At 40.4% G+C, this 23,349-nt stretch overlaps 1 protein-coding gene and 1 long non-coding RNA gene across 2 annotated transcripts in view; both read left to right on the top strand.

Moving 5' to 3' along the window:
• The first annotated feature begins 6,001 nt into the window (after positions 1 to 6,001).
• Positions 6,002 to 23,349, top strand: part of LOC116052810 — a 46,613-nt gene continuing 29,265 nt past the window's right edge. Inside the window, exons 1-2 of the mRNA XM_036002230.1 lie at positions 6,002 to 6,151; positions 11,850 to 12,128. Of these exons, the coding sequence (XP_035858123.1) occupies positions 6,082 to 6,151; positions 11,850 to 12,128 (349 nt within the window). The 5' untranslated portion in view covers positions 6,002 to 6,081. The remainder of the gene's footprint in view (positions 6,152 to 11,849; positions 12,129 to 23,349) is intronic.
• On the top strand, positions 14,690 to 16,695 carry LOC118495220. Its single transcript, XR_004897540.1, has 3 exons — positions 14,690 to 14,919; positions 16,091 to 16,194; positions 16,377 to 16,695. It is a non-coding gene; the product is annotated as an uncharacterized LOC118495220 (long non-coding RNA).

Below are 23,349 nucleotides of genomic sequence, written 5' to 3'. Positions count from 1 at the left end.
GAAGAATGAACCCGCAAGTTCACAAGCACAGAAAACGCCATTAACAGTTTGAGACGATGCGTTCTTCCTGTTATTGTCAACCCCCCCAGCACAGAGGCTACCTGCAGGGCTCCAAAATAACAGCTAGAAATAAAAACCACAACAATATAACCACTTTATATTTAAACAATCTCTGGACAAGAAAACCTCACAATGCTACAACTATTGCAATAATATTGAAAACTAAAACTAATTGAGCTTTCATTTTATTGTTCATGGTTTAGCTCAAACACCCCTTACTTATTCAAAAGAGTGGAACGTGATGCCTACTATTATTAGTGTATAAGTTTAAGTCAGTTTAAATTAAAAAATAAGTAGGCATATGCACTGGTGTGTCCTATGTGTCCCTATAAGTGTTATGTGGAATTATCATTTCTGTATTATTGTAGTGCACTGTATATGCCCAGGGACAACAGATGGAAATTAGCAATTGAAATGATAAAGGTTGGTGTCTCCCCTTTAGTCTACATAACATGTCATAGCATGTTACCACTTTATGTACAACTGTTCATTTATCATACAGACTGAAAGTCAACTTCTAATAAATCAGAAAAAAAAAATACACCAAAAAAATATGAACTAAATACTAAATCTAATGTATAGCTTATGGCATAATTTAAACAAGTCTCCCGAAAAGAAACGGGCATATCTCTCTCCCCCGCCTCTGCCTGCTGTGTGTGTGTGTGTGTGTGTGTGTGTGTGTGTGTGTGTGTGTGTGTGTGTGTGTGTGCTTTAACTCCGAAAAGACAGTTAACCACAGGTTCCCGTTAATCTTATGATGGACATGTGTTGTGATATTTAAACAAACGATCCGTCAACGGCGAAATAAAAGCCTCTTATTTACGGGACCGGTCTAAAAGACCTCCGGCTTCCAGCGGGGTCTCTGAGCGTGACTGTCCGAGCGACGAGTTAGCGGCCCCGGCAGGCGCAAGCTGGCGGCCGCCTCACTTCACGGAGCTCCGAAAACTTTGGAGCAAATTGTCAATTCGGCAAAGATTTTCGCAAGACTGCCTGAATTCGAAATCTAAACCGTTCATTTCTCACCTAAAATGTTCTCAGAAGTGAATTTAGTGATGAATATGAGATGCGAAAATTGTTAAAATTGGCCCGTTTTTGGGCTGTCTATGTACCGGAAACCCGACCATCATTGAATGCCGAAATGAATGTTGGGATACGGGTGCTGCGAAGTTCATACAAGTTAACAACCAATGCATCCTCGGTAAAATGGGCGTGTCAAGAACATTTCCGGGAATCTTAACTGTTCTTGGTGAAATGCGAACTTGTGTATTGGCACAGTACTTTGGCAACACGAGATGACGTTTCACAGGGACACACGAACACAAGTCAATAGAAGAACACAGATTGAGAAACGCCCAGAGACTTTTAGAAACCAAGCTTTTTCTTAACTTGTCAGGGAAAGTTAAGAGGGAGTTATTATAGTCTAAGCAGGGACAGATTTGACAGCGACACTGCCTTCTCAGCTGCGCGCTCACAAGCTCCACACGGGACGTGACAGAGGCTGGTAGCAGAGTAATGCTTCAGCCAACGCTAACTTTTGAGAGCGTTTTAAGCTTTGTGTCTTTTTGCTGGACGGCGCTCTGAGCGGAGAGCTACGTGACAAATGCCACTTCATCGCTGAGGACTGGCAGTTAAATAGGCCGTCCTACAAACAGAGCATGCCAGGCAGACGCAAAGCTGACAACATCACAGATGGATGCCGTGGAGATGGGCTCATACATACACGCAGCGGACCGCTGTGGACTTGTGTCGGTCGCACGGACACGTTAGGACTTCCAGAAAAGAGGCTGCATGTGTCTACGACAATGCACGGACCATCGTGGCTGCGTGACCGGTACAAGTAGGCTAGATATAGACGTTACACACTAACACCGATGACCTGCTGATGTGCATTCAACCCACGTTGGACTCGTTCATAATGAATCAGCCTGTGGTGGAAGTTTTTCGATGCAGCAGGTTTAGATGTTTTAAAAATAAAAGGTGAAACAAAATAAGGACAGTCGAAGACTAAACCAAGTTAGGTTTTTGTATTTTATTAAGTATATTTGCAAATATAGGAGGAACACATTTCACAGAAGGCACGCAGCACAGGTGTGGAAAAGCTCTTCAAATGAGTGAACAGAAACACTGAACTTAAATACATCTTCAGAGTGACAGCACACACGCACTTGGCTTATTATGACTCTACATTTCTCACAGACAATCTGATACACATGAAGACAATCAAGAAACACAAGAGACATCTTGGAGCCATTTCGCCTCCTTCCCCCTGTACGACTTTCACCCCCCCCAGTTGCATCTCAACTGGCATGGGAGAACTAAATGTATCAGGAGAGATAGTTTTAGGGTGACCTTGTAGCCCCTATCTGTTCAGACAAACAGTGTTCACATTATGTTCCAGACTTTCTGATTCTCACTTAGTTAGAATCAGAATCTACATGTGGGAATGAGAAACTCCCTTTCAGCATTGTGAGAGAAAGCTAATGGAGAAGAAAGTAAGACAAAAATATAAAGAATCATGCTTAAATGTAAATTTCCCACTACACAGCCGTCACTCTGTGAGGAGAGAATCCAGCCTGCAGTGTAGTTCAGACACTTCACTAATAAACCAGAGATTGGCTTTATGGTCAAAGATAGTTTTTGTATAATTAACTTCAGTCTCTGCCAGAGACGCCTGCTTTTAAAAGTAACGAGTAAAGTAAAAAGTTACTTTCCATAGGGGGTAACTAAGTAAAAGAACGGATTACTTGAAGTAACGAGTACCGAGCAAACACTACTTCTTAAAAGTAACTTCCCCAACACTGCTAAACATTAATGATCATCTTCCTTTGAGTTGAGACATAAGGGGTCAAAGAGTTCACGTGCTGGTCAAAAATGAGTTCCTGACTGAAAGTGACACTTTTGACCAAAAACTTCCAGGAACTTTGGAACCAAATGAATTAAATTAAGGAATTAAACTCAGGAACTGAAAGTCCATTCTGTAAATTCTTGTTTGAAACCATGTGAAACACAGAATGATACATATCAAAATACAAAAAAGCCTTGGAGTGTACCACACAGATAAAACCTGTAGAAGGGAAACTTGGTATAGATTGTGCAGTCTGAATAGGATCAAGACAGAAAAGATGTTCATTCATGTTGTTTAGTTTTCTGTCCTGCAGGTTCATTGTGAGACAAAAGGGACACGGCAGAAAAGGAGCCAGAGCCCCAATCAACACCAACTTTAAAATGATCTGCAGATGTGTGTGGTATCGTACTTCTTTTCTAGCGAGGACCACTTTGAATTTTAGAACAAAAGAGTGAGGATATTTTTGGACCTAGAATTGGCTTTTCTATTGTATGTGGATAACTTTTTTTAAATTCTCAGTTTTGTGACTAGTGATAATGTTAAAAAAGCAATTACTCCCAAATACTCCACACATACTGCCTACTGAGGCTGGGCGGTATATTGACTTTTCACAAGATATGGAATGAGAATGTATTGATATGTTGAGTATATATTGATATAGTGTTACATATATGACATTTCTTCTGCTCATTGAATCAACAAGAGTCTCAGATTGGGACATATAAAAAAAATTCTCTTTTCAGTGCTAATGCACAAACATTTGGTATAGGTATCTGGAGTGTCTACCAACCAAAAATGTTCTCATAGAAATTGAAAATACAAGTATGAACCTGAAAATGAGCATAATATGTCTCCTTTAAAAGAAAATGGTGATTTTTTTTCTTTTTTATATTGATTCCATTCAGCATTGTGCCATTAGCATTTAACAACTCACATATATGTTTTTCACGTTTACAAAACATACAAATATTTCACAGCAGGGATCAAACACACAAATAGACAAAAAATCACAGTTAAACACAAAACTCATTAAACTCGAAATGAGTACATTTTCCACTTCAGTCCACATTTTCATTCCCCTCTTGTAAAGACCTTTCTCTCCTGGTGAAGGATAATGCCGAACACAATCTTATGAACAATTGAACAGTCAAAATTTGTAGCAAGAACCAAGGGGATCCATAAGATACAAAGTTTTTACCAAATAAAGTCTGTTCTCAATGGTGTTACAAAATCAACCCAGTTACTCCAGAAATTCTTAAATTGATCAGATTCAAGTCTAACTAAGAGTCAGCTTTTCCATCCTGTAAATGTTATATATTACTTCGACCCAATCCTCCATTTTAGGTACCTCCGTTTTCAGCCACTTCCTGGTGATAGCTTTTTTACCTATAAATATATAAATATTTGTCAGAAAGCAAAACTTTTAAGACCAAAGCCTGCTGTCACGATGTAAAAGAAATGTGATTTTTTTTTTTTGTAGCCAAAGTAAAATCTAATGTGACTTGTTTTTTTATTTGGATATTTGTGTAATTGACATTGCTTAGGACAATCATGTTCTGCTTCTTTTTATGTCTTAAGGTGCTAAGTCAAGAGTTTGTCAGGTTGAACTAGACACTGTTGTTGGCTGTGATATCAGAATTGTTCATGTACAGTATGTTTTATCTGATGAACTCTCAGGGCATCATGTAATTTCAGGCAGCTCTTCATCATTTCTATCTAAATAAAAGATGAAATATGTCAAACTGTATGTTGTGACTGTTGTGGATGTTTCTGTGTTCAAACTTTGATAAAAGAAACAAACTACAAACATACTTCTGATACTACAACATGTATCCTGGCTGCTCAACAGGTTTCAGTTTTTTGATTAATCCTCCACATTGATCTTCATAATAGTTTAATTCTGATAACTAGAATGACTTTTGGGAAACTCTCAATCACTCCATCTATATAAATCTAAATATATATTTACTCAAGCAGCTGGAAGTTAACGTGAATCTGGGAGAATCTGTGGAAGAACATGACTTAATACTACAGATGGACTGTAACACTTTCAGATGAAGTTTTTCCTTTACTTTACTTTTTTCCTAAAAAACATATGTCATTATGTGAATACCCAATGCTCACTTAAAAAAGTGGTATTTACACATCCTTTAAGTCTAACTATATGCTAATGATTCTTTAAAAGCAATAACTGTCTTATGTCAGATTCAGCTGCAGGAGTTTGTCATCAATACAAATACTTCTACCTGAGAAGATCTCATGGTAGAAGTACACATAATACTCTGATTACAAAAGATGGGTGTAACGGTACATTTTGCAGGAATGAGCAAGCAGATAAATTGACAAAGAAGACTGTGTTACGGCTGCTGCTGGTACCTTCTCATGTGTTTAACCCTTTTGCTAGTCTGGATCCACAGAAGAACATTTCCAGGATAACTGCCTCACATCCTGCGTGTGAGGTTTGTGGGATTGCTGTGGACGAAGTACACACAGAGATACACTGGTAAGATCTAATGAGGTTTAACCATGTATCAGCTAGTTTAAATAGCTCATGTTACTGTATTGTGTCAACAGTTAACTTCATTTAATATTGTATGTGGCGGTTTTCTTTTGCGGGGTGCAAATGTTCCACCAAAACAAGTTACAACCCAGAGTTTTGTTCTCCTATTCCAGAATGAATCTGTGGTTTAGCCATACCTTACTTCATAATCAAATTATCAGAAAGTATTAATCACACTTTACCTGGTTGGTGATCCAGAACAGCTGCATTTTGCTGCCAGCTCACAGTATCTCCTTTCTGTGCAACATTTAGTTAATTAACTTTTAAGAAATTGCAGTGGTCAGGAGATGGAGACATTTTGTGCAACAGTAAAGTTGAAACTGTGCAGTGAATTTAAGTGTTAATTTGAGGCTCTGAGGTTTTTATTTAATAACAAGATTTAATGTCCGTGTGAAGATGAAGAGCTTTTTGCAGTTTGCACACATTATGAGCAGCTTTTGTGCAGAATGCATGAGTCATAGTTACTGTATGTGAGGATGACGCTTTTATTCTGAAGGATTTGTGCCGGAGGTGTTGCTGATGTTGCAGCAGTACCCATTAGGAGTGGCTCCATCTCTGTTATTAGAGACGTTGTGATGTTAAAGTGATGTTTGATCTTTAGGAGACATCGACAGAGATGGAGCTTCTTCCTCTTCTGTGTCTCTGCCTCCTGACTCGCTCTGGAATCACGTCTGTTCAACTAAACGGTAAGAAAACTGATCATTACACTGAGTTATGTATTTGCAAATGTAATTGTTACAATAATGATAAGCTAAAATAGAAACCAAAATATGACAAGTTTATTTTTATTTTTTTAGTTTATTTCGATCATATAAATACATAACATCACTTACATAACATAAATGGTAAAAAAAAAAAAAAAAGAAGGTAAGAAACAGATAATTACACTGAGTTATATTTTTCCAAATGTAATTTTATTTAATGTAATTGTTGGTAATATCTGTAAACATGCAGAGGTCTGGAAACATTATTGATCAGGCTGCTCAGCTGCTGGACATACACAACATCTCTCTTGTATGCTCTTTAATACCATGACAACAAAGTTGTAACCATCTGTAATGTTCTCAGTGATGGAGACATTGTGCACTTCACACTGCCTTTATTCTTTTCTTGCGAACCACACGTAAAAAAACCAAAAAGCCACCCTGAGAAGTACGGTGGCTGAGAGTAGACATTAAGAATAAAACTAAAGCCACACTTCTGAACAGCGCCCCCAGCGCTACACCAATACATTACATCTCCCCCTCTTCAGAGAAGGACATACCGCAATTGTAGATAATGGGACAGCATTCTATAATAAGGCTAACATTAGCACAAACCTATTCAAATATTATATTAGCACATAACCAACGGAAAGAAAGTGTGTAACTTAACTTGTTGCTACAACTCTCACAGTAGCCTTACTTAGCAGAGTAAGTCACAGAACATGCTCAATTCCTATTAAACTTTATAAAAGAAACAATCACAAATCCAGTCTTTGAGGGGGTTTCACCACTCTTCCTCGTTTGGTGGTGTATGACCCGGAAGGATGAACTTGGCCAGAGTCTAGGAGATTTCCAACAGGCGAAGGCAACACTCCACCAGGGAAGACCACCTCCTGGCCGGAAGCAGCCTCAGCTGGTTCAGTCCAGGGCTCATCACTCGAGAAGTGATGTGACTGATTTGCTACAGCTGTGCTCTTGCGAAGTGGTTGACTGTTACGGCGAAGCTCTTTGCCGCTACAGTCCACAATGTATGATCTCGGCGCACTGTGTTTCTCAACAACAACTGCTGGGGACCACTTTGATTTCCCAGGGTACGGTTCAACTCTGACCTCTTGTCCAGGTGTTAGTGGTGGGCGTTGTTTAGATGCTCTGCTGTTGTCATAGTAGAACTTCTACTCTCGACGATTTGGAGTTGTCCAGCAGATGCTTTATCTTGTAGGAGTCGTAGGACTTTGGGACAAGCAGCTGTTGAGCAGTAGGCAGTTTGTTTCTGGGCCTTCTACCCATCAACTGCGGGCGTGTTGTCCTTAGTCAGATCGCTTTTGTGGGTTTCAGCAGCCTTTTTCAGGGAGTCAAGCCTGACTATCAAACCTAAGGCTTCTGCTGTGGTTCCACTGAGCACACTTTCTTGTGTAATGTTCACAATCTCAAATTCAGCAGCAGTCTTATGGGTTTTATAGTGAACTGTTAAATCCACTGCAGCAACAGGTCTAAGCTGGTGGTTGGAGTAGGTGCGAAGCACTGTTTTGGAGCATTTTAGCTCACCCTTATGGAAAAGTCTCTGATAACTGTCCAGCGTCAATGTGTTGCATTTTGCACCTGTGTCTATCCTGAATGTTACTGGCTGTGACAGTATAGTGACACACGCTGTCCACTTGTCATCCATTGATGAGCCTGCAGCATAGACTGGAGAAACAACTTGGTTGATATTAATGCTCAGAATTTCCTCATCCGTCTGTTCACTTGCTGGTGACTCTACACACATTGTATGCACTGCACGCTTACGACACACAGCCATCCAGTGATTGGGCTTGTTACAGTAGGAACATGTTGAGCCTTTAGCAGGACACTTGCCTTTGTTCCACCTGTGATCCGACTGCTTGCCACAGCTCGTGCAGTTAGCCGTAATCTTCTGCTGCGCTAACCTGGGACGATCTGGATAGTGTGTCCGTTTATTGTGGTTGAACTTCTTGGGTTTAGCTGACACTGTAGAAACCTGTGAGCATTCAGCATCATCTCTGACTATTTTCATTTGTTTCTGCGACATCTCATACTGTTGTGGAATCTCCAAGGCTTTGGCTAATGTCAGATCCTCACCTCTGTCCAATAGCCTTTCCTGCACTCTTTTTTCATGCACTCCGGCAATGATGGCGTCAATCAGCATGTCATCCGGTTCAGCATATTCACAGTCCATAAGAAGCAGCTTTAAGTCCTTCACGAAGTGGTAGAAACTCTCACTTGCTCCTTGCTTCCTCTGCTTAAAAAGGTGACGAGCTATCCTCTTATTTTTTCTTGGTCTGATGTAGCTTTCAAACTTATCCAGTACCTTAATAGGATCTCCTCTCTCACCATCCGCCCATTCCAACGTTTTGTAGACTTCTCTGCCTTGTTCACCTATCCACGTGCCGAGCCAGCCCGCCTTCTGCTTAGCTTCTAGCCCCGACAGCGGTCCATCAAAGACGAATGTGGCGTGACTTCTAAATCTGTCAAACTCTTTATATAAGTCCGCGGCATCCCAGTCAATCCTCGGGTGTTCAAACTGCGGAGTAGCCATAGCTACACGTGTTTAAAAGTCTGTGCTTGACAGAATTCTGACACCATGTAATGTTCTCAGTGACGGAGACGTTGTGCACTTCACACTGCCTTTATTCTTTTCTTGCGAACCACGCGTAAAAAAAACCAAAAAGCCACCCTGAGAAGTACGGTGGCTGAGAGTAGACATTAAGAATAAAACTAAAGCCACACTTCTGAACAGCGCCCCCAGCGCTACACCAATACATTACACCATCAGCCCAAAATTTGTCCAAAACAAGGCTACTGTACTAACGGCCGTCTGCTCTTCATTATCTGTATTTTGCCCAGTAGGCCTAATTGTTTCTGAAAGATGGCGATTCCACTGTAGAAACAGGTAACATTTCCTCCACTATGTATGCTGCCACAAGCCCATTTATCTCTGCTCTGTTTACCTACCTGTTGGTAAAACCAAGTCTTGCTGCTGGACTGGTATCAGTGGCGTGCCAAGGCACTTATCCCATAAACCTGTTTGAGTCGTGACTCACTCGGATCTTTCTCCCGTGTCTTTAAAGTCTCTAGTAACATTAATTGGATCAGTTGAGTCCTACTACAATTCAATCTAACATGATAACAGCGCCACACACAAACCTCTTGCAACATTAGCTACTGCTAGTCCTAGCCATCTTAGCTGTCAAAAGCTTTATAACTTACAATTACGTAGGCAACCACACAGGGCATGAAATTGGCACCCGCCCACCCGCCAAATGCGGGTAACTTTTGTGATTGGCGGGTGAAACTGTCAATCTACCTGCCACATTGGCGGGTAGCCAATGAGAATTGAGTGATTCAGACTCGTAACTATCGGTAAGCAGGGTACACGGTTGCTTACCGGCCTGGTCCAATCAGGGGCCCGCATCGCTGGAAGACACTGATTGACAGCCGGGGCCCCCTATCACATTTTCATTACTAACACAATCCCAGCATCCCACGTGCAGCCACTGACCAAGCGGGAGTGAGAACGGGTCAAATTCATTTCCTAGTTTCTGATATGAAGACGAGACGTGTGTGACTCGAACATCTCACATTTACCAACAAAACATACAGCGAAACATGCAAAACATTTCAGACCGTCCTGCCAACCTGTAGACATTTTAACATCAATGTACGCTGTGACGTTTTTTCACTCTAAAGTCAGCGGCTGCTGTTTCAAATTGTTGGCTCTCTGCAGCGGGCGGGACTGCTCCGTTTCCCCCGCGACTGACGTGCACACACAATCACACACAAACACACACACAGACACACACACAAACACACACGGTGGACGCAGGAAAAAACGCAGATGAGATGTACAGGATGACCTAAATTGAGGACAGCTACGTTATTGTAAGTGCAATGATAAGTTAAAGTACTTTATTAAACCGTATGAATGTGTGTCCCAGGCCAGGATAGGAAATGAACTAACAATGTAAAGATCAACAAGCCACTGACAATGACAGATATGTTCATATTTGATTCATCCAATAAATTATTTTGTGTCTTAAATCCACCAGCCTTTTTCATATTTTACCAACATTTGCAGAATCCTGAGCCTTTTTGGTAAGGTTCCTAGAAAATCTCAGCCCAGAGTAATTAATTAATAGTAATAAGTATTATTCTCCCCAAAACAAGTTTCTTTTTTATTTATTTTTTTATTTTTAAGAACTATACAAAAAACATTCATGTGTTATGGTGCGCATTCACCAGTGTTTTGTTGTTGTTGTGGTGTGCGTAGGCTACTCCTGATTTTGTCAGTCATCTCATCTCTTATATGCAGTGGCGTAACGAGCCAGCACAGGATTATCAAGGCGGGCCCCCCTACTACAGCACGTGATGATGGCACAATGTCCACCAGTAGGCTACCATCAATAGGACAGGATCATAGAGACACAGCAATTCCTGTTTTTCACCTTCATGATGCAAAAAAAAAAGCGGCTGGTAAAAAGTCCCTGTGGCAGGTGGATTTAAAAATCCACCTGCCACAGTGGCTGGTGGTCAAAAAAGTTAACTTCATGCCCTGCAACCACAACTCCACAAGTCAAGAGAGAGAGACAGTCCGAGACAGGTTATAGGAACTTCCCGACCCGCAGACTCAGAGCCGGAAACATTGCAAGCTCGCAGACCATGGGACTAACTCGAGGACTCATGAGTTCTTGAGTGAGTCAGTCAGTCAGTCAGTCAGTCGTGTGAATCAGTCGGCTACGTTGTCATGGGTGGATCTGTAGCAGACGAGCAAGTGAAGTCTCTCCTCGAGTCAGGGTAAAAAGCAAATCCACAACAAAAGCCATTCTTTCACTACTGAAATAATATGCTTATAGGTGTATAGATGTAGCATATCAAAATTAGGTCGATTGATTTAAAAAAAAAAGTTTTTTAATTTATTCACTGCGGGCATTTCTCTGTTCCTGTTTGGTGAGTCTGCACCGAGTGAATCCACAGAACTTCCTACTACGTTAGTGGTTAGAGACAATGGGCTAGGACTGCGTTTCCTTGGCGATTTTAGCAATACTGACTCAAGTGACTTGCACAACCTGGATCAGTGTAGTGAGTGACTCAGAATAACCTGAATCCTTAAAAGGAATCGAGTTTGCCAGACCTATCCCCTCAGGATCCTGGCCACGGGAGCGCGCGTGCTCTCAGAGAAGCAGAGTTTCCCTGCTGCGCTTCAAATTCACCTCTTAAATAGAAATAATAGCGACGTGAATTGTTTAATGCGTCGTTTTAGTATTGTGGATTCATCGACCGTGTCTTCCAAAGTAACACGAGACTCATTTTACAAATCGCCATGCACCTTAGCTAGATAGGCCGACCGATCTCTATCTGACTTGACATTACATGCAGGTTTATGAACAATATTTTTTCCTATAGTCTAGCTACTTTTTCATCTGTCCATCCTCTGTGGGTGTGGTCTGAGGATGGCCTGTCTTTGCTAACTTGTCCTGATCATTTGATTTAATATGGCTTTGCAATGAATGGCTTTTGCTTGTTCACCTGTTAGCCATATGTGTTACAGTGGGGAAACACAATACATCAGAAAAAAAACGACTGTTAAATGATAAGAGTCAGAAATAGTGTTTGCAGTGAGAAGTGCCACTACACATATTGTCCGTTTTACACATTGTGTTCACAGGAGCAGCTCCAGAGCCATCTGTCAAGATACTTAATCTAACAAACAACTCAGTGCTGCTGCAGTGTGAGGTTCAAGATGCTTCTCCAGACCTTAAAGTAGAGCTGCAGGACAGTGCTGGAAACACACTTCCTGCTGAGGAGCCCCAGGTCTCAGAAAGAGGAGACAGATACTACATCACCCTCCAAACTACTGTGTTCAAGACCGACAACTTCAGCTGTGTCGTCACACAGGAGGAAACCAACCAACAGATTTATGCTCAGACCTTTGTGCATATCAGTGGTGAGTATATTTATTCAATATATAATAATTCAAATTGTTGGTTATTCTTTTTCAAAATGCACAAGTTCAAAATGTTTCAAACTGAGTGAAAACTTAACACTTAAACTGAAATGTGGCTATATTTACACCACTACGTTTTGGTTTAAAAACAAATATCTTTTCCTACGTTTAGGCCTCGCGTCTACACTACTGCGGCGTTTCCGAGCCCCTAAAACGGAGACATTTGGAAACACTGCTGCCCCCATTTTGGTTTGAAAACTCCGGGGTTGCATTGTAGTCTGGACGGGCACAAACGGAGACATTTGGTCATTCAGTCTTATCGGTTAGGTAGATTACAGACCTTTCAGTAACAGTTCCACCTCGCCGTCGGTCCAAGCTAATAAATCCCTGCTCTTCTCCAAAGTATTTTCTTTATTTTCAACGTATACATCCATGATTTTTAACCCCAGAGTAACGTCAGATGGACTCCCAGTCTGTGTTTTCTGCCGTTGTTGCCTTGTAGTCACGTGTTACTTTCAGTAACAGTTCTACCTCGTCGTCAGTCTAAACAAAGAAGAAATTGTCTTATTTTCGCCATTGCTGCTCCTTTTACATTAGTAAGGACAGAGATTAGTTCTGCTACTGGAGCTAAAACTCTAGCCTGGTCCTACCAGACTCTGGTACATTTCATTTGTACAGAGAGTCTGGCCTCTCTCCATTGACAAGTGTTAACTTCCTTGAAGGCGGGTATTCTGTTGAAGTTTAAAACTATTGGATCTGCCCAGAGCCACTCTGGACCTGCCATAACCAATCGCTAACGTTTGGTCGTGACGTCGGCTTAGCATCGGTAGCGTTTGCCTTAGTCAACTCCTTCACCACTAACGGAGCAAACTGGAAAATCAAACTGTTCCCGAACCCCGTGGGGAGGAGGGCCACAATATCATGGCCACCAACACAACTCAGTAAAGATTGTTCTTGCTCGGGCTTTAACTTCTGGATATTCGGCAGCGTTGCCACAACGGACCGAATGGCTAGCACACAACCTCAATGTCATTGTTCTAAGCCACTCCCTCTGTTCGCTGATTGGACCGCCAAAGATCTGACCGGAGAAAACCCAAGATTATACCGCAAACCCAAACGGTGTACTGAAGGAAAATGAAAATTGAGCGGAAGAACGTAGGAGGGCGGAGCCAGGCTACTAAAACTCTTGCCCGGAGATGTTTTTTTGGCTTAAAACGCTTCTTTAAAAAACAAAACATAGTGTAAATGTAGCCTTACTTTCTGATTTACTTTCTACCTGCCATCATCAACACTTGTTTTTAACAACTGGCATTTGTTTGAAGGGGCAGCTTCAGCGGCAGACTCCTCCGACGAAGACTCAGAAGGACAAATGAGTCTACGAAAGGGTCTAGGCGGGAGTTTTTTAGGAAGGCTAGGTGAGCTAAGTATCTTTTTACCTTTTCAATCATGTGTACATTTTTTCATTCCTGTTTGTGTTTCCTATCAGCCTCGGACATGTTCACAACAGTACCAGATCCACACCACCCTTATCTATCCCACCAGCTCCACACACCCAACAGCCAATACATCCACCCCTGCTGCTCTCTCCTTGGCCTACTCAAACACCCAAGCCTACTCATCACCCCCAAATGGAGATTTTCTCTCTACCCACTGCCACATTTTCTTCCACTGTCTTTTAAATTTCACATCTGGTACAATTAAACATTGTTATCTACCGTCCACCAGGACCTTTGGGAGAGTTTTTGGAGGAATTAGAGGTCCTCCTTTCAAACATCCCTGAAAATGCCCCTCCACCTTCTCACCTTCTCCAGTCCATTGCTTCCGGCCTTCCTCCTTTTCTCACCCATCTTATTAACACCTCCTTGTCAACCGGCTGTTTCCCCAAACTCTCTCAAAGAAGGAAGAATGACCCCTCTCTTCAGAAAACCCACCTTCAAGCTGTCTGAAGTAAACAACTGCAGAACTGTCTCCATTCTTCCATTTCTCTCTAAAACACTCAAGCATGCTATCTTTAATCAACTCTCTTCTTATCTTCACCGGAACAACTTTCTTGTTCCCCACCAGTCTGGTTTCAATGCAGGAAACTCAACTTCACACTTCTAGAGCAGCCTCTCTCTCCATTGGTTTGTGGAGATGTGCTATGAGTCGTCGAGTTTGCCGTTACGGGCGCAGCCATCCTGGTTGCGGATGTGACAATTTTAGACGAGAGGGAGGAGTGAGGAAGGAGCCACGTTACGTTTCACATCATAGCCACACCCTAAAACACCCCCTGCTGTGGGTCACTTTCTCATAGACTTCTACAAAAACCAACCTCCTTTTGCAACCACACGTGTCGCCCCCTGCTGGAATTCAGATAGAATGCAGGTTTAAGGCACTTCCGCATTTGCAGCACTTCGCCGAACCGGATGCTTTGTCCATTAATATTAACAGTCACACACAGTGAACCAGTGGATCCTTATTTCCACCCTTCAGGGTTTGGTGTCTCAGGCTCGGCACTCTCTTTGCTCACATCTTACCTCAAAGACCACACCTACCGGGTAACTTGTAGAGGATCTGTGTCAGAACCGTATCTACTCACAACTGGGGTCCCTCAAGGTTACGTCCTGGGTCCCCTCCTCTTTTCTCTGTACACCAACTCTCTTGGTTCTGTTATTCACTCACATGGCTTTTCTTATCACAGCTACGCAGACGTCACCCAACTAATTCTCTCTTTTCCCCAGTCTAAAACACAGGTAGCAGCTCGCACCTCTACCTGTCTGACTGACATCTCTCATTGGATGTCCACACCAAGGTTATTATTGGAAGCAGTACTCAGATTCTTTACCACTGAAAAGAGGGTTGGATTGTTTTTTTTGTATAAAACTGTGCTGTCTACACAGTACAATGGCGCTTTTATTTATTTATATATATATATATATATATATATATATATATATATATATATATATATATATACACACATAAAGAATCAGCTGGTTAAAGAGCAAACAAGTATTATATATCATGTTTTATACATATGTAAGATGAAATTAATTTTACTGTATATGTCTGATGAATGTAGTGAAGTAGCATCAAATGGAGATACTCAGCCAGCACTTATTGGTCAGATGTGTTTGGGGGGCGGGAGCAAAAAAGTAAATACAGGAAGCAGGTCCTGTGTTCTGGACTAGTGCGTATTTCTCTCATCTCTATGGTCAAACCAGCTAATTTCATTTAAATAATCGTACATTGTTTCGTGAGCGACTTGATAACGTCGACACTCTCTATCATTCTGCTATTCGGTTTGCCACAAATTCCCCTTTCAACAAACTCCACTGCACCCTTTATTCACTAGTCAACTGCTGCTGCTAGCAACTGGAATGCTCTGCAAAAGATTCTTAAACTGAACAAACTAATTTCCCTTTCATCTTTCAAAAACACCATCTAATCCGTGTTCACCGACATATGCAGTTGCTTTTCCACATCATAATTTTCCAGCTAAACATTTGTATGTTTTCTCCCTTTCTTATTCACCCATGTACCTGTCCACTTCTCTCGTTATACCTGTTGACTGCTGTCTGTGTTGTATTTTAAATTGCATTTTATGTAATTTTAAACGGTATGTATATATGTCAGGCCCCCATAAGAACCTGTTCTTAATGACTTGTGCTATGCTTACTGAGACTTCGCTCTGCTCTGCCGGCGTCTGTCTCCAACTTTTGCGGCAGCTGGTTTGACCACGGAGGTGTGAGTGACAGCGAGCTTGACCGCAGTCTGTTCTGTGAGAGAATCATTGATCGCAGATTGCAAAGCACACCTGACAACAGGAGACGCTTGGATCAGACTGCAGAGTATAGTTAGTGCGGTTCAAGGTTGGATCACGTTCTCACCACAAACAAACAGCTCTAGAGTTTGTCCAGTCTGCTGTATATGATCTGTGTTACATTCTGAGTGTTACATTAACTTTTTATCTTCCGTTTCAGGTTTTCGCAATCGATGGATCGGTGGTATTTTGGTAATTGGTTTTATTGGCGCCACTCTAGCTATGATTGCAAACAAGCTTTACCTCGTACTAAAACAATTAAAGGTAAGATTAAATCATGTTTTGTATCAACATATTCACAATGCAAAGACGTTTCGACTGATTATTTATATGAATCTCATGTTTACAGTCTTTTAGACAGTTTTATCTTCTCAGCTGTTGGTATTTACACCAGGGTTTGGGTTTTATTGAATATAACTTATATACTGTATATTTTCTTCCTGCAGAAAAGAAGAGACAATCCCAAAACACAACACAATGATCATCATTAATTAAATGAATAGTTTGAATTTCACAAAGCTCAGTGTCAAGTCATAAAACGGCCCACTGGACTGTTGTTGAGGACGTTATACTGTAGCTTTGGTAACTTTCTATGACGCCTGTCTCTATAATGCTTTATAAACACAGTTATAATGTGTTATAATCTGCTTATAATGCTCTATAAGTATAGTTATAAGCACTTGTGAATAATCATAATGCTTTATAACTATAATCATAACACACTATCAAGCATTTTTAACCCATATCTCATGCACTCCCAGGTTAATGCGCTTCATCTTCTATCCAAACGTTTGAATAAAAGATGAAATATATCAAACTGTATGTTGTGACTGTTGTGGATGTTTCTGTGTTCAAACTTTGATAAAAGAAACAAACTACAAACATACTTCTGAAACTAAAACATGTTTCTTGATCGATTGACTGTTTGGTAGGTTATTTAATGATATGACGATTTAGTGACTAGAGTAATTTTCAGTTTTGGCCACTAGGTGGAGGTCTTCCTTCAGTTTTAGGGCAGCTTGTGAGCCTCACTAGTAGTCCAATGTAATACAACTGAAGGGTTGGTAAAGTAACTTTTGACTGGAAGGTATAATAATGGTTTTACTACAGAAGAGGTTAATTTGGGCTAATGTGAAAAAAATATTTCAGTTCTGATTTTTAAAGGGAGATAATTCTGATTATACAATTCTTATAGAAAATCCATAAACATGGCTAAAGCTGTGAAGATTAATGGATTAGTTGTCAACTATTAGATGAATCTCCAACTATTTTGATAATCGACTAATCGGTTTGAGTCATTGTTTATGAAAAAGGGTCAAACTTCTCTGATTCCAGCTTGTTAAATGTGAATATGTTCTAGTTTCTTCTCTCCTCTGACAGTAAACTGAATATCTTATAACAAGCATTTGAGGCCGTCATCTTGGGCTTTTTGGGAAACACTGATCCTCATTTTTCACTATTTTCTGACATTTTAAAGACTAAACAACTAATCGATGAATTGAGAAAATAATCAACAGAATAATCGGCAGTGAAAACAATCGTTGTTGCAGCCCTAAACATGGAAATCAATCATCTTCTTCCCTCTTCATCACTGGGTCTAGAACGCAGCTTCTCTCCAAAAAGAGAAATAAGTAATTTAGGAGAAAGACATCAGTGCCATCTCTCTAAAATGGAGATGTTGAGGTGTTCATACTCGTACAAATATACAGCAGTGAAGGCATGAACTGTTCTAACATATATTTGCTTAGAAATTGCTACTGTACATGTTAAAGAAACGGGTTCACCTTTGCTGCAGAGGCAGAGGTGCAGAAGAATCAGAATCAGAATCAGAAAGGGCTTTATTGCCAAGTACGTTGCACATACGAGGAATTTGTCATGGTCTCAGTCTCTCACTATTTTTCCAGAAAGCATATACGCCATTAAAATAAAAGTGTTGATCAAAAGAACTGTCTTTACTGTTATGTTCAAGTATTGTCATTCAGCATCACAAAGCCAGCTCATTGGGTTTGGATCATAGACTGACTGTTATATACAGTCTATGATTGGGATGGACGAGGGAAGAGAGAGTGAGGGAATATGAAATGGAAGCCTTAGATTTCACCACGGCCAACCCAGTTAGTAACATTCCACCATGGCTTTTTCCAGAAGTATAGGCTGATATTAATATCCTGGAAAAGAAAAGAAAATGGACAATGGAGGAAGTGGGAGTTAAAACAAGCATTTACCTGAGAAACAGTTATTATAATTATCTAAAGATTTACACAGACGGATCCAAGAACAAACAGGAATGTGTGGGAGTTGGAATACATATCCCAGAATTTAAAGTAAATCTCTCCAAAGATTATCTGACCAGTTGTCGGTATATACAGCAGAAATAGCGGCAGCCATCATTGCATTACAGTGGGGTCATATACAGTGAATAGGTCAGACCTGATAGGGTGGTACTATGCACAGACTCTTTAGCTGTAATAAAAAGCATACAGTCCATGACATCTGTCAGAGAAGACCTGCTGATAGAACTTTATCACAGTTTGCTAAGATTACATCGGGGTGGCATAGACGTTCAGTTTTGTTGGGTGCCAGCACATGAGGGGGTGAAAGGGAACGAGGGTGCAGACAAACTGGCTAAAGAGGCATTACTTAAGGAAATAACAGTTCCTATTCCACTAGGTAAAGGCGAAGGAAAAGCTGTGGTTAAGAAGAAAGGACTTGAAATATGGCAGAAATGGTGGGAGGACGACAAAAAAGGAAGGAGATATTATAAAATACAAAAATCTGTCAGTATGCCTAATAAAGAAGTATATGGAAAGGACCAGGAGGGAGGAAATTATAATGACAAGACTCAGGTTGGATCACACAGGACTGAATGGCACTTTGTTTTTAATGGGGAAAAGGAATAGTGAGAACTGTGAAAACTGTGGGGTTAAAGAAAATGCTGAACATGTAATGTTGTATTGCACATTGAATGAGGTGGAAAGACAGGTGGTTAAAGATAAGGTTCAGGAGGCAGGACGGGAGTGGACTCTGGTAGGGATACTGGGATCAGAAGGGGAGGGACAGGAGATCAGAATCATAAGGAAGGCGTTATTTACATTTTTAAAAGCTACAGGGTTGTCAAGTAGAATTTAAAATAATTGTAAAATGACGTGATTATACACACTCCAGTACAGTGGGTGGCGGTATTCACCTAAACGTTGTTTGCAATCCGCCATTAAATAAGAGAGGAAGAAAAAGAAGAAACTCTTGTTGCTAATTAGCATTGGTAGCACATCACTCCTACCCTCCTGCCCTAACGTTTGTTTGTTTGTTTGTTTGTTTGCGTTACTTCTGGACAATATGTTTGGTCTTCGAGTTTGGTTGAGAGCCCTGTCGCCTCTTTTCTGTCTTCTGACTTTGACTGCAATAATACTCGGACAGGAACACGGTAAGCAAGCTAATGTTTACGTTAATACCTAGCTAGTTAATACCTAGCCCCGTTAGCTAGAAAATGGTTAGCTAGAAACAGGAAAGGTAGCTAACATCACAACAGGGAAGCGAACATTAGCTGACTGTTAGCATCATGCATTAACGTTATAAGACCGGTCAGCACAGTGTTATCTTATAAATATTATAATATAAAGCCAAAACAACACCAGCCTCCACATAAAGCGTCCTGGTTCATTATATTTGTATCATATTTCTGTCATACAGATGTTGTTAAAGAGCTGTCAACGAGTGTCCTCTGTGAACTCCAGTGAACTCTTTGGTTTCATTAACATTACAGCTGGAGAGCTGTGCTGTTAAAGGGCTTAAATGTAATTTAGGCTTCTTTTCTTTCTATAAAGCACATTGTTCTGTTATCCCTGTTTACTGACCCCCTGAACATTTTAGGTAGAGATAGGTATTCCTTTCCATTCTCCATTTTGAGTTGTCTTCTGTGCTCTCCTTTCGTTTAAGCCTTGGAGATGATATGTCTGTAAGGAAAGATGCAAAATGTTAGAATGAGTATTTTCATGGTGAAATTAATCTGTGAAAAGAAACGTTGTCAGTTGCTAGATGAATATATAATACACATGTTGCTTCTTTTCGGCTTAGCAGCTAGCTTGAAGGAGCATTCCTGTTGAGGTCTGTGCTAAGTTAGCTGTAGTACATTCCTATGTTAGTACTTACTTAAGTTACTGATGTTACCTGTGGAGAGAAGTTAAAGTACATGTACTGGAAAATGCATGGGCATTGAAGTAGGCCTATAATGTTAATTGCATGAAGTTAGCTGTCATTTCATACATGGACCTATTTACATGTTGTTGTTGTTGTTATTATTATTGCGCATATGTGTGCAGTATATTGATACATGGTTTCATCAATAAAGCCACACATCTTCTAAAACACAGTTTATTGATCTGTCTAGTCTTACCCAGACACGCAATGCTGAGGACAGAATACACATGTTGATGTTGTGGTGAAGTTCATATTAAACCTCATGTTTCTGTGTTAGCCCCTAGTTTATACAGTCAATGGTTCCAACAGGTTGGCTTTTAGTTTAGTTTAGACTGCAGCTACAAGACACCTCAGCTGCTTTCAGCAAGAACCTCAGTACTAAGAATTATGGATCAATATGAAATCATTTTTCACAGTTTCTCAGAGCCCAATGTGGTGACTCCAATATGTTTTTTGTCCGATCAACAATATAAAACCTTAAGGTATTTAATTTACTCTCATATGTGACAAAGAAAAGCAGCAAATCCTCCTAGTTGAAAAGCTGAAACCAGCAAATGTTTTTTAGGATTGAAATGATAAATTGATATTCAAAATATTTGCTGTTTAATTTTCTTTTGATCAAATTCTTGAGAAATGAAATTATATAATATCTCTCATCAGCCAGAGAAAGAGATCAGAGTGTTTGATGGAGAGACTCTGCAGTATGATGCATTAATGAGAGTTATTGAAGAAAAGACAGATGATGCAAAACACTGTCAGAATGTTATGTAATGTAATGACTGTCAAAATGTGACTTTCTTTGCCTTAACCTGACTTTCTGTATTTAAACATAATGATTAAAGTATGTTTTGTCTTCCAGGTCCAGGTGGTGTTAAAGTGGTTGTGGAACAAGACAGTGAGGTGGTGTTACCCTGTTCTCTCAGCACCAAGGAGAACATTGCTTCAAAACTCTTTGACTGGAAGAAAGTTGCTCAGAAAGATGATGGTGAGAAGGAGGTGTTCCTGTATGACGCAGGCATTCATTACAACAACGGTCGTCCAGGTCAGAGTGAGCAGTTCAAAGGTCGAGTCTCTCATTTTCAAGATGAACTGAAACACGGCAACGCCTCCATAATCATCAGAAATACAACGATATCTGACAGTGGAAACTACACCTGTTATTTTCCCCGTCTTCAGCCACCTCAAAAATTCTACATTGAACTTGTTGTTGGTGAGTACTTTTATTAAACATTTAATTCTTGATTTATTGTTTGTTGATCTCAAAGCACTGCTACTTGGGCGGTGTGATTAGTGCAACACCTGAAAAGCACCGTTGTTACTCTCTGCTCCTCACCACAGGGCTTCAGGTGCTGTGAGCAAATCACTCCGCCCAAGTAGCAGAAGTAGCAGTGCTTCTCCTTCTGAGAATATAGTTCCCAGTATGTATACGGTTAGAAGATGGCTGTGTCTCATGTGACCTTGTTATTTGTACACGCTGTGACTATACAAATCACAACATGTAAATAGGAACATGTTGGCGTTATTTTGTCACTTAGGGACCGTTCGGTATTTATGGAATGGACCACCGGAGGAAAATAAGGGAGGGTCATGTCTTTTTATTCTTTGTTGAGGGGAGGGTCATCCAATTTTTTTAAGTCAAGGGGGGAGGGTCACCCAACTTCTGTATTCATGAGAATAGCAAAATTTCAAAGTGGCTTGGTGCATATGTATCCATGTAGCTCCATGTAGCTCTGGGTCTGGGTCCCTCCCTATTTAGTCAGCCAGACAATTTGAACTGTATCTTTAGAGACCGTGGGATTTCCCAAACTGGATAAATCCCGCTCGCACATATAAACACAAAACTGCTTTGCTAGCTCCATCGTGTTGTAACTAAGACATCTGATGAAAACATATTTTTATTCATATATTCATATACTTATTCATATTTTTTATATATATATATATATATATATATATATATATATATAAAATATATCACCCGGACCGAAAGGATATTTGAGGGTATGGTTCCAGGCTGCAACCATACCCGACAATAAATATCATGCCCTCCCGTCTTGGTGCAGTCCGCGAGCATCGACTTTTCAAAATAAAAGCTCGCGTCTGGTATGTTTTCGTACGGTGTTTTGGATGTTTTTGAACTAAACAGTACGGCAATCATGCTAATGAATAAAAATATGTTTTCATCAGATGTCTTAGTTACAACACGATGGAGCTAGCAAAGCAGTTTTGTGTTTATATGTGCGAGCGTCAACTGCGTGGTTTGTAATGAAAGGGAGAAAACAGGACGCCGAGTAACACGGCGGGTATCGCTCATATACTTTGCTTTTTTTTTTTTGACGGCTCCTTAACTACAAAGTGCTGCGGGAAACCCTGCTCAAACTACTAGCGTTTTCTCTGTCTCTCTCTCTCTCTCTCTCCGCCAGGAGTCTCGCCTCCACACAAAGACCATGCGACTCACAAGAGGGTTAAGTCCTCGTTACGCTAAGGAACCGAGAGTGGTCCTCCAGTCTCTTAGAGAGACTTTTTATCATGCGATTAATTGATTTAATGACTATCGCGACAGGCCTATATATATATATATATATATATATATATATATATATATATATATATATATATATATATATATATATATATATATATATATATATATATATATATATATATATCTGCGAGCTCCCAAATTGACGCTCGTCTGAGAAATGGAGTTTTGGATAATGTTCAGCTTTGGCAGCTTTACCTATATGCTAAAATATACAATGACTGAGGATGCCTAGTGACGAGTCTATAGCAACCAGTGTTGAATGTGTTATTACCCAGAGTGCCTTGCTGAATGGTCTCAATATTTTATTGTTTTATTTCATGTGAATACTAGTTTACTAGAGGAGATACTTAGTATTTGAAGTAATGCATGAAGTGTGCATTTAGTTTCCATGCTTATTGTGTTTCCACATCAATGTCAGTGAGTAAATCTACTGAAATGGCCACCACACCATAACAGAGGAGTGGGATGCGTAAGATGAGAATGCAGAGGTTTAGTCACATATGTCATGGCTGTTAAAAAACAATGGCTATCTGTATATCTTTGCCAAGCGCAAACCAGTACAGCAGGCATCAATAAATTGTTGGGGAGGGTCAACCCTTTTTTCCATATCATTTTGGAGAGTCATCCAAGCTGTATTGCTGGTGAAGGGAGGGTCAGGTCTATTTTGATTAAAGATC

The sequence above is a fragment of the Sander lucioperca genome, chromosome 6 (assembly GCF_008315115.2).
Source record: "Sander lucioperca isolate FBNREF2018 chromosome 6, SLUC_FBN_1.2, whole genome shotgun sequence".
Classification (NCBI taxonomy): Eukaryota; Metazoa; Chordata; class Actinopteri; order Perciformes; family Percidae; genus Sander; species Sander lucioperca.
Note: the sequence above shows the minus strand (reverse complement) of the source record. Positions and strands in the feature narration are given on the sequence as shown.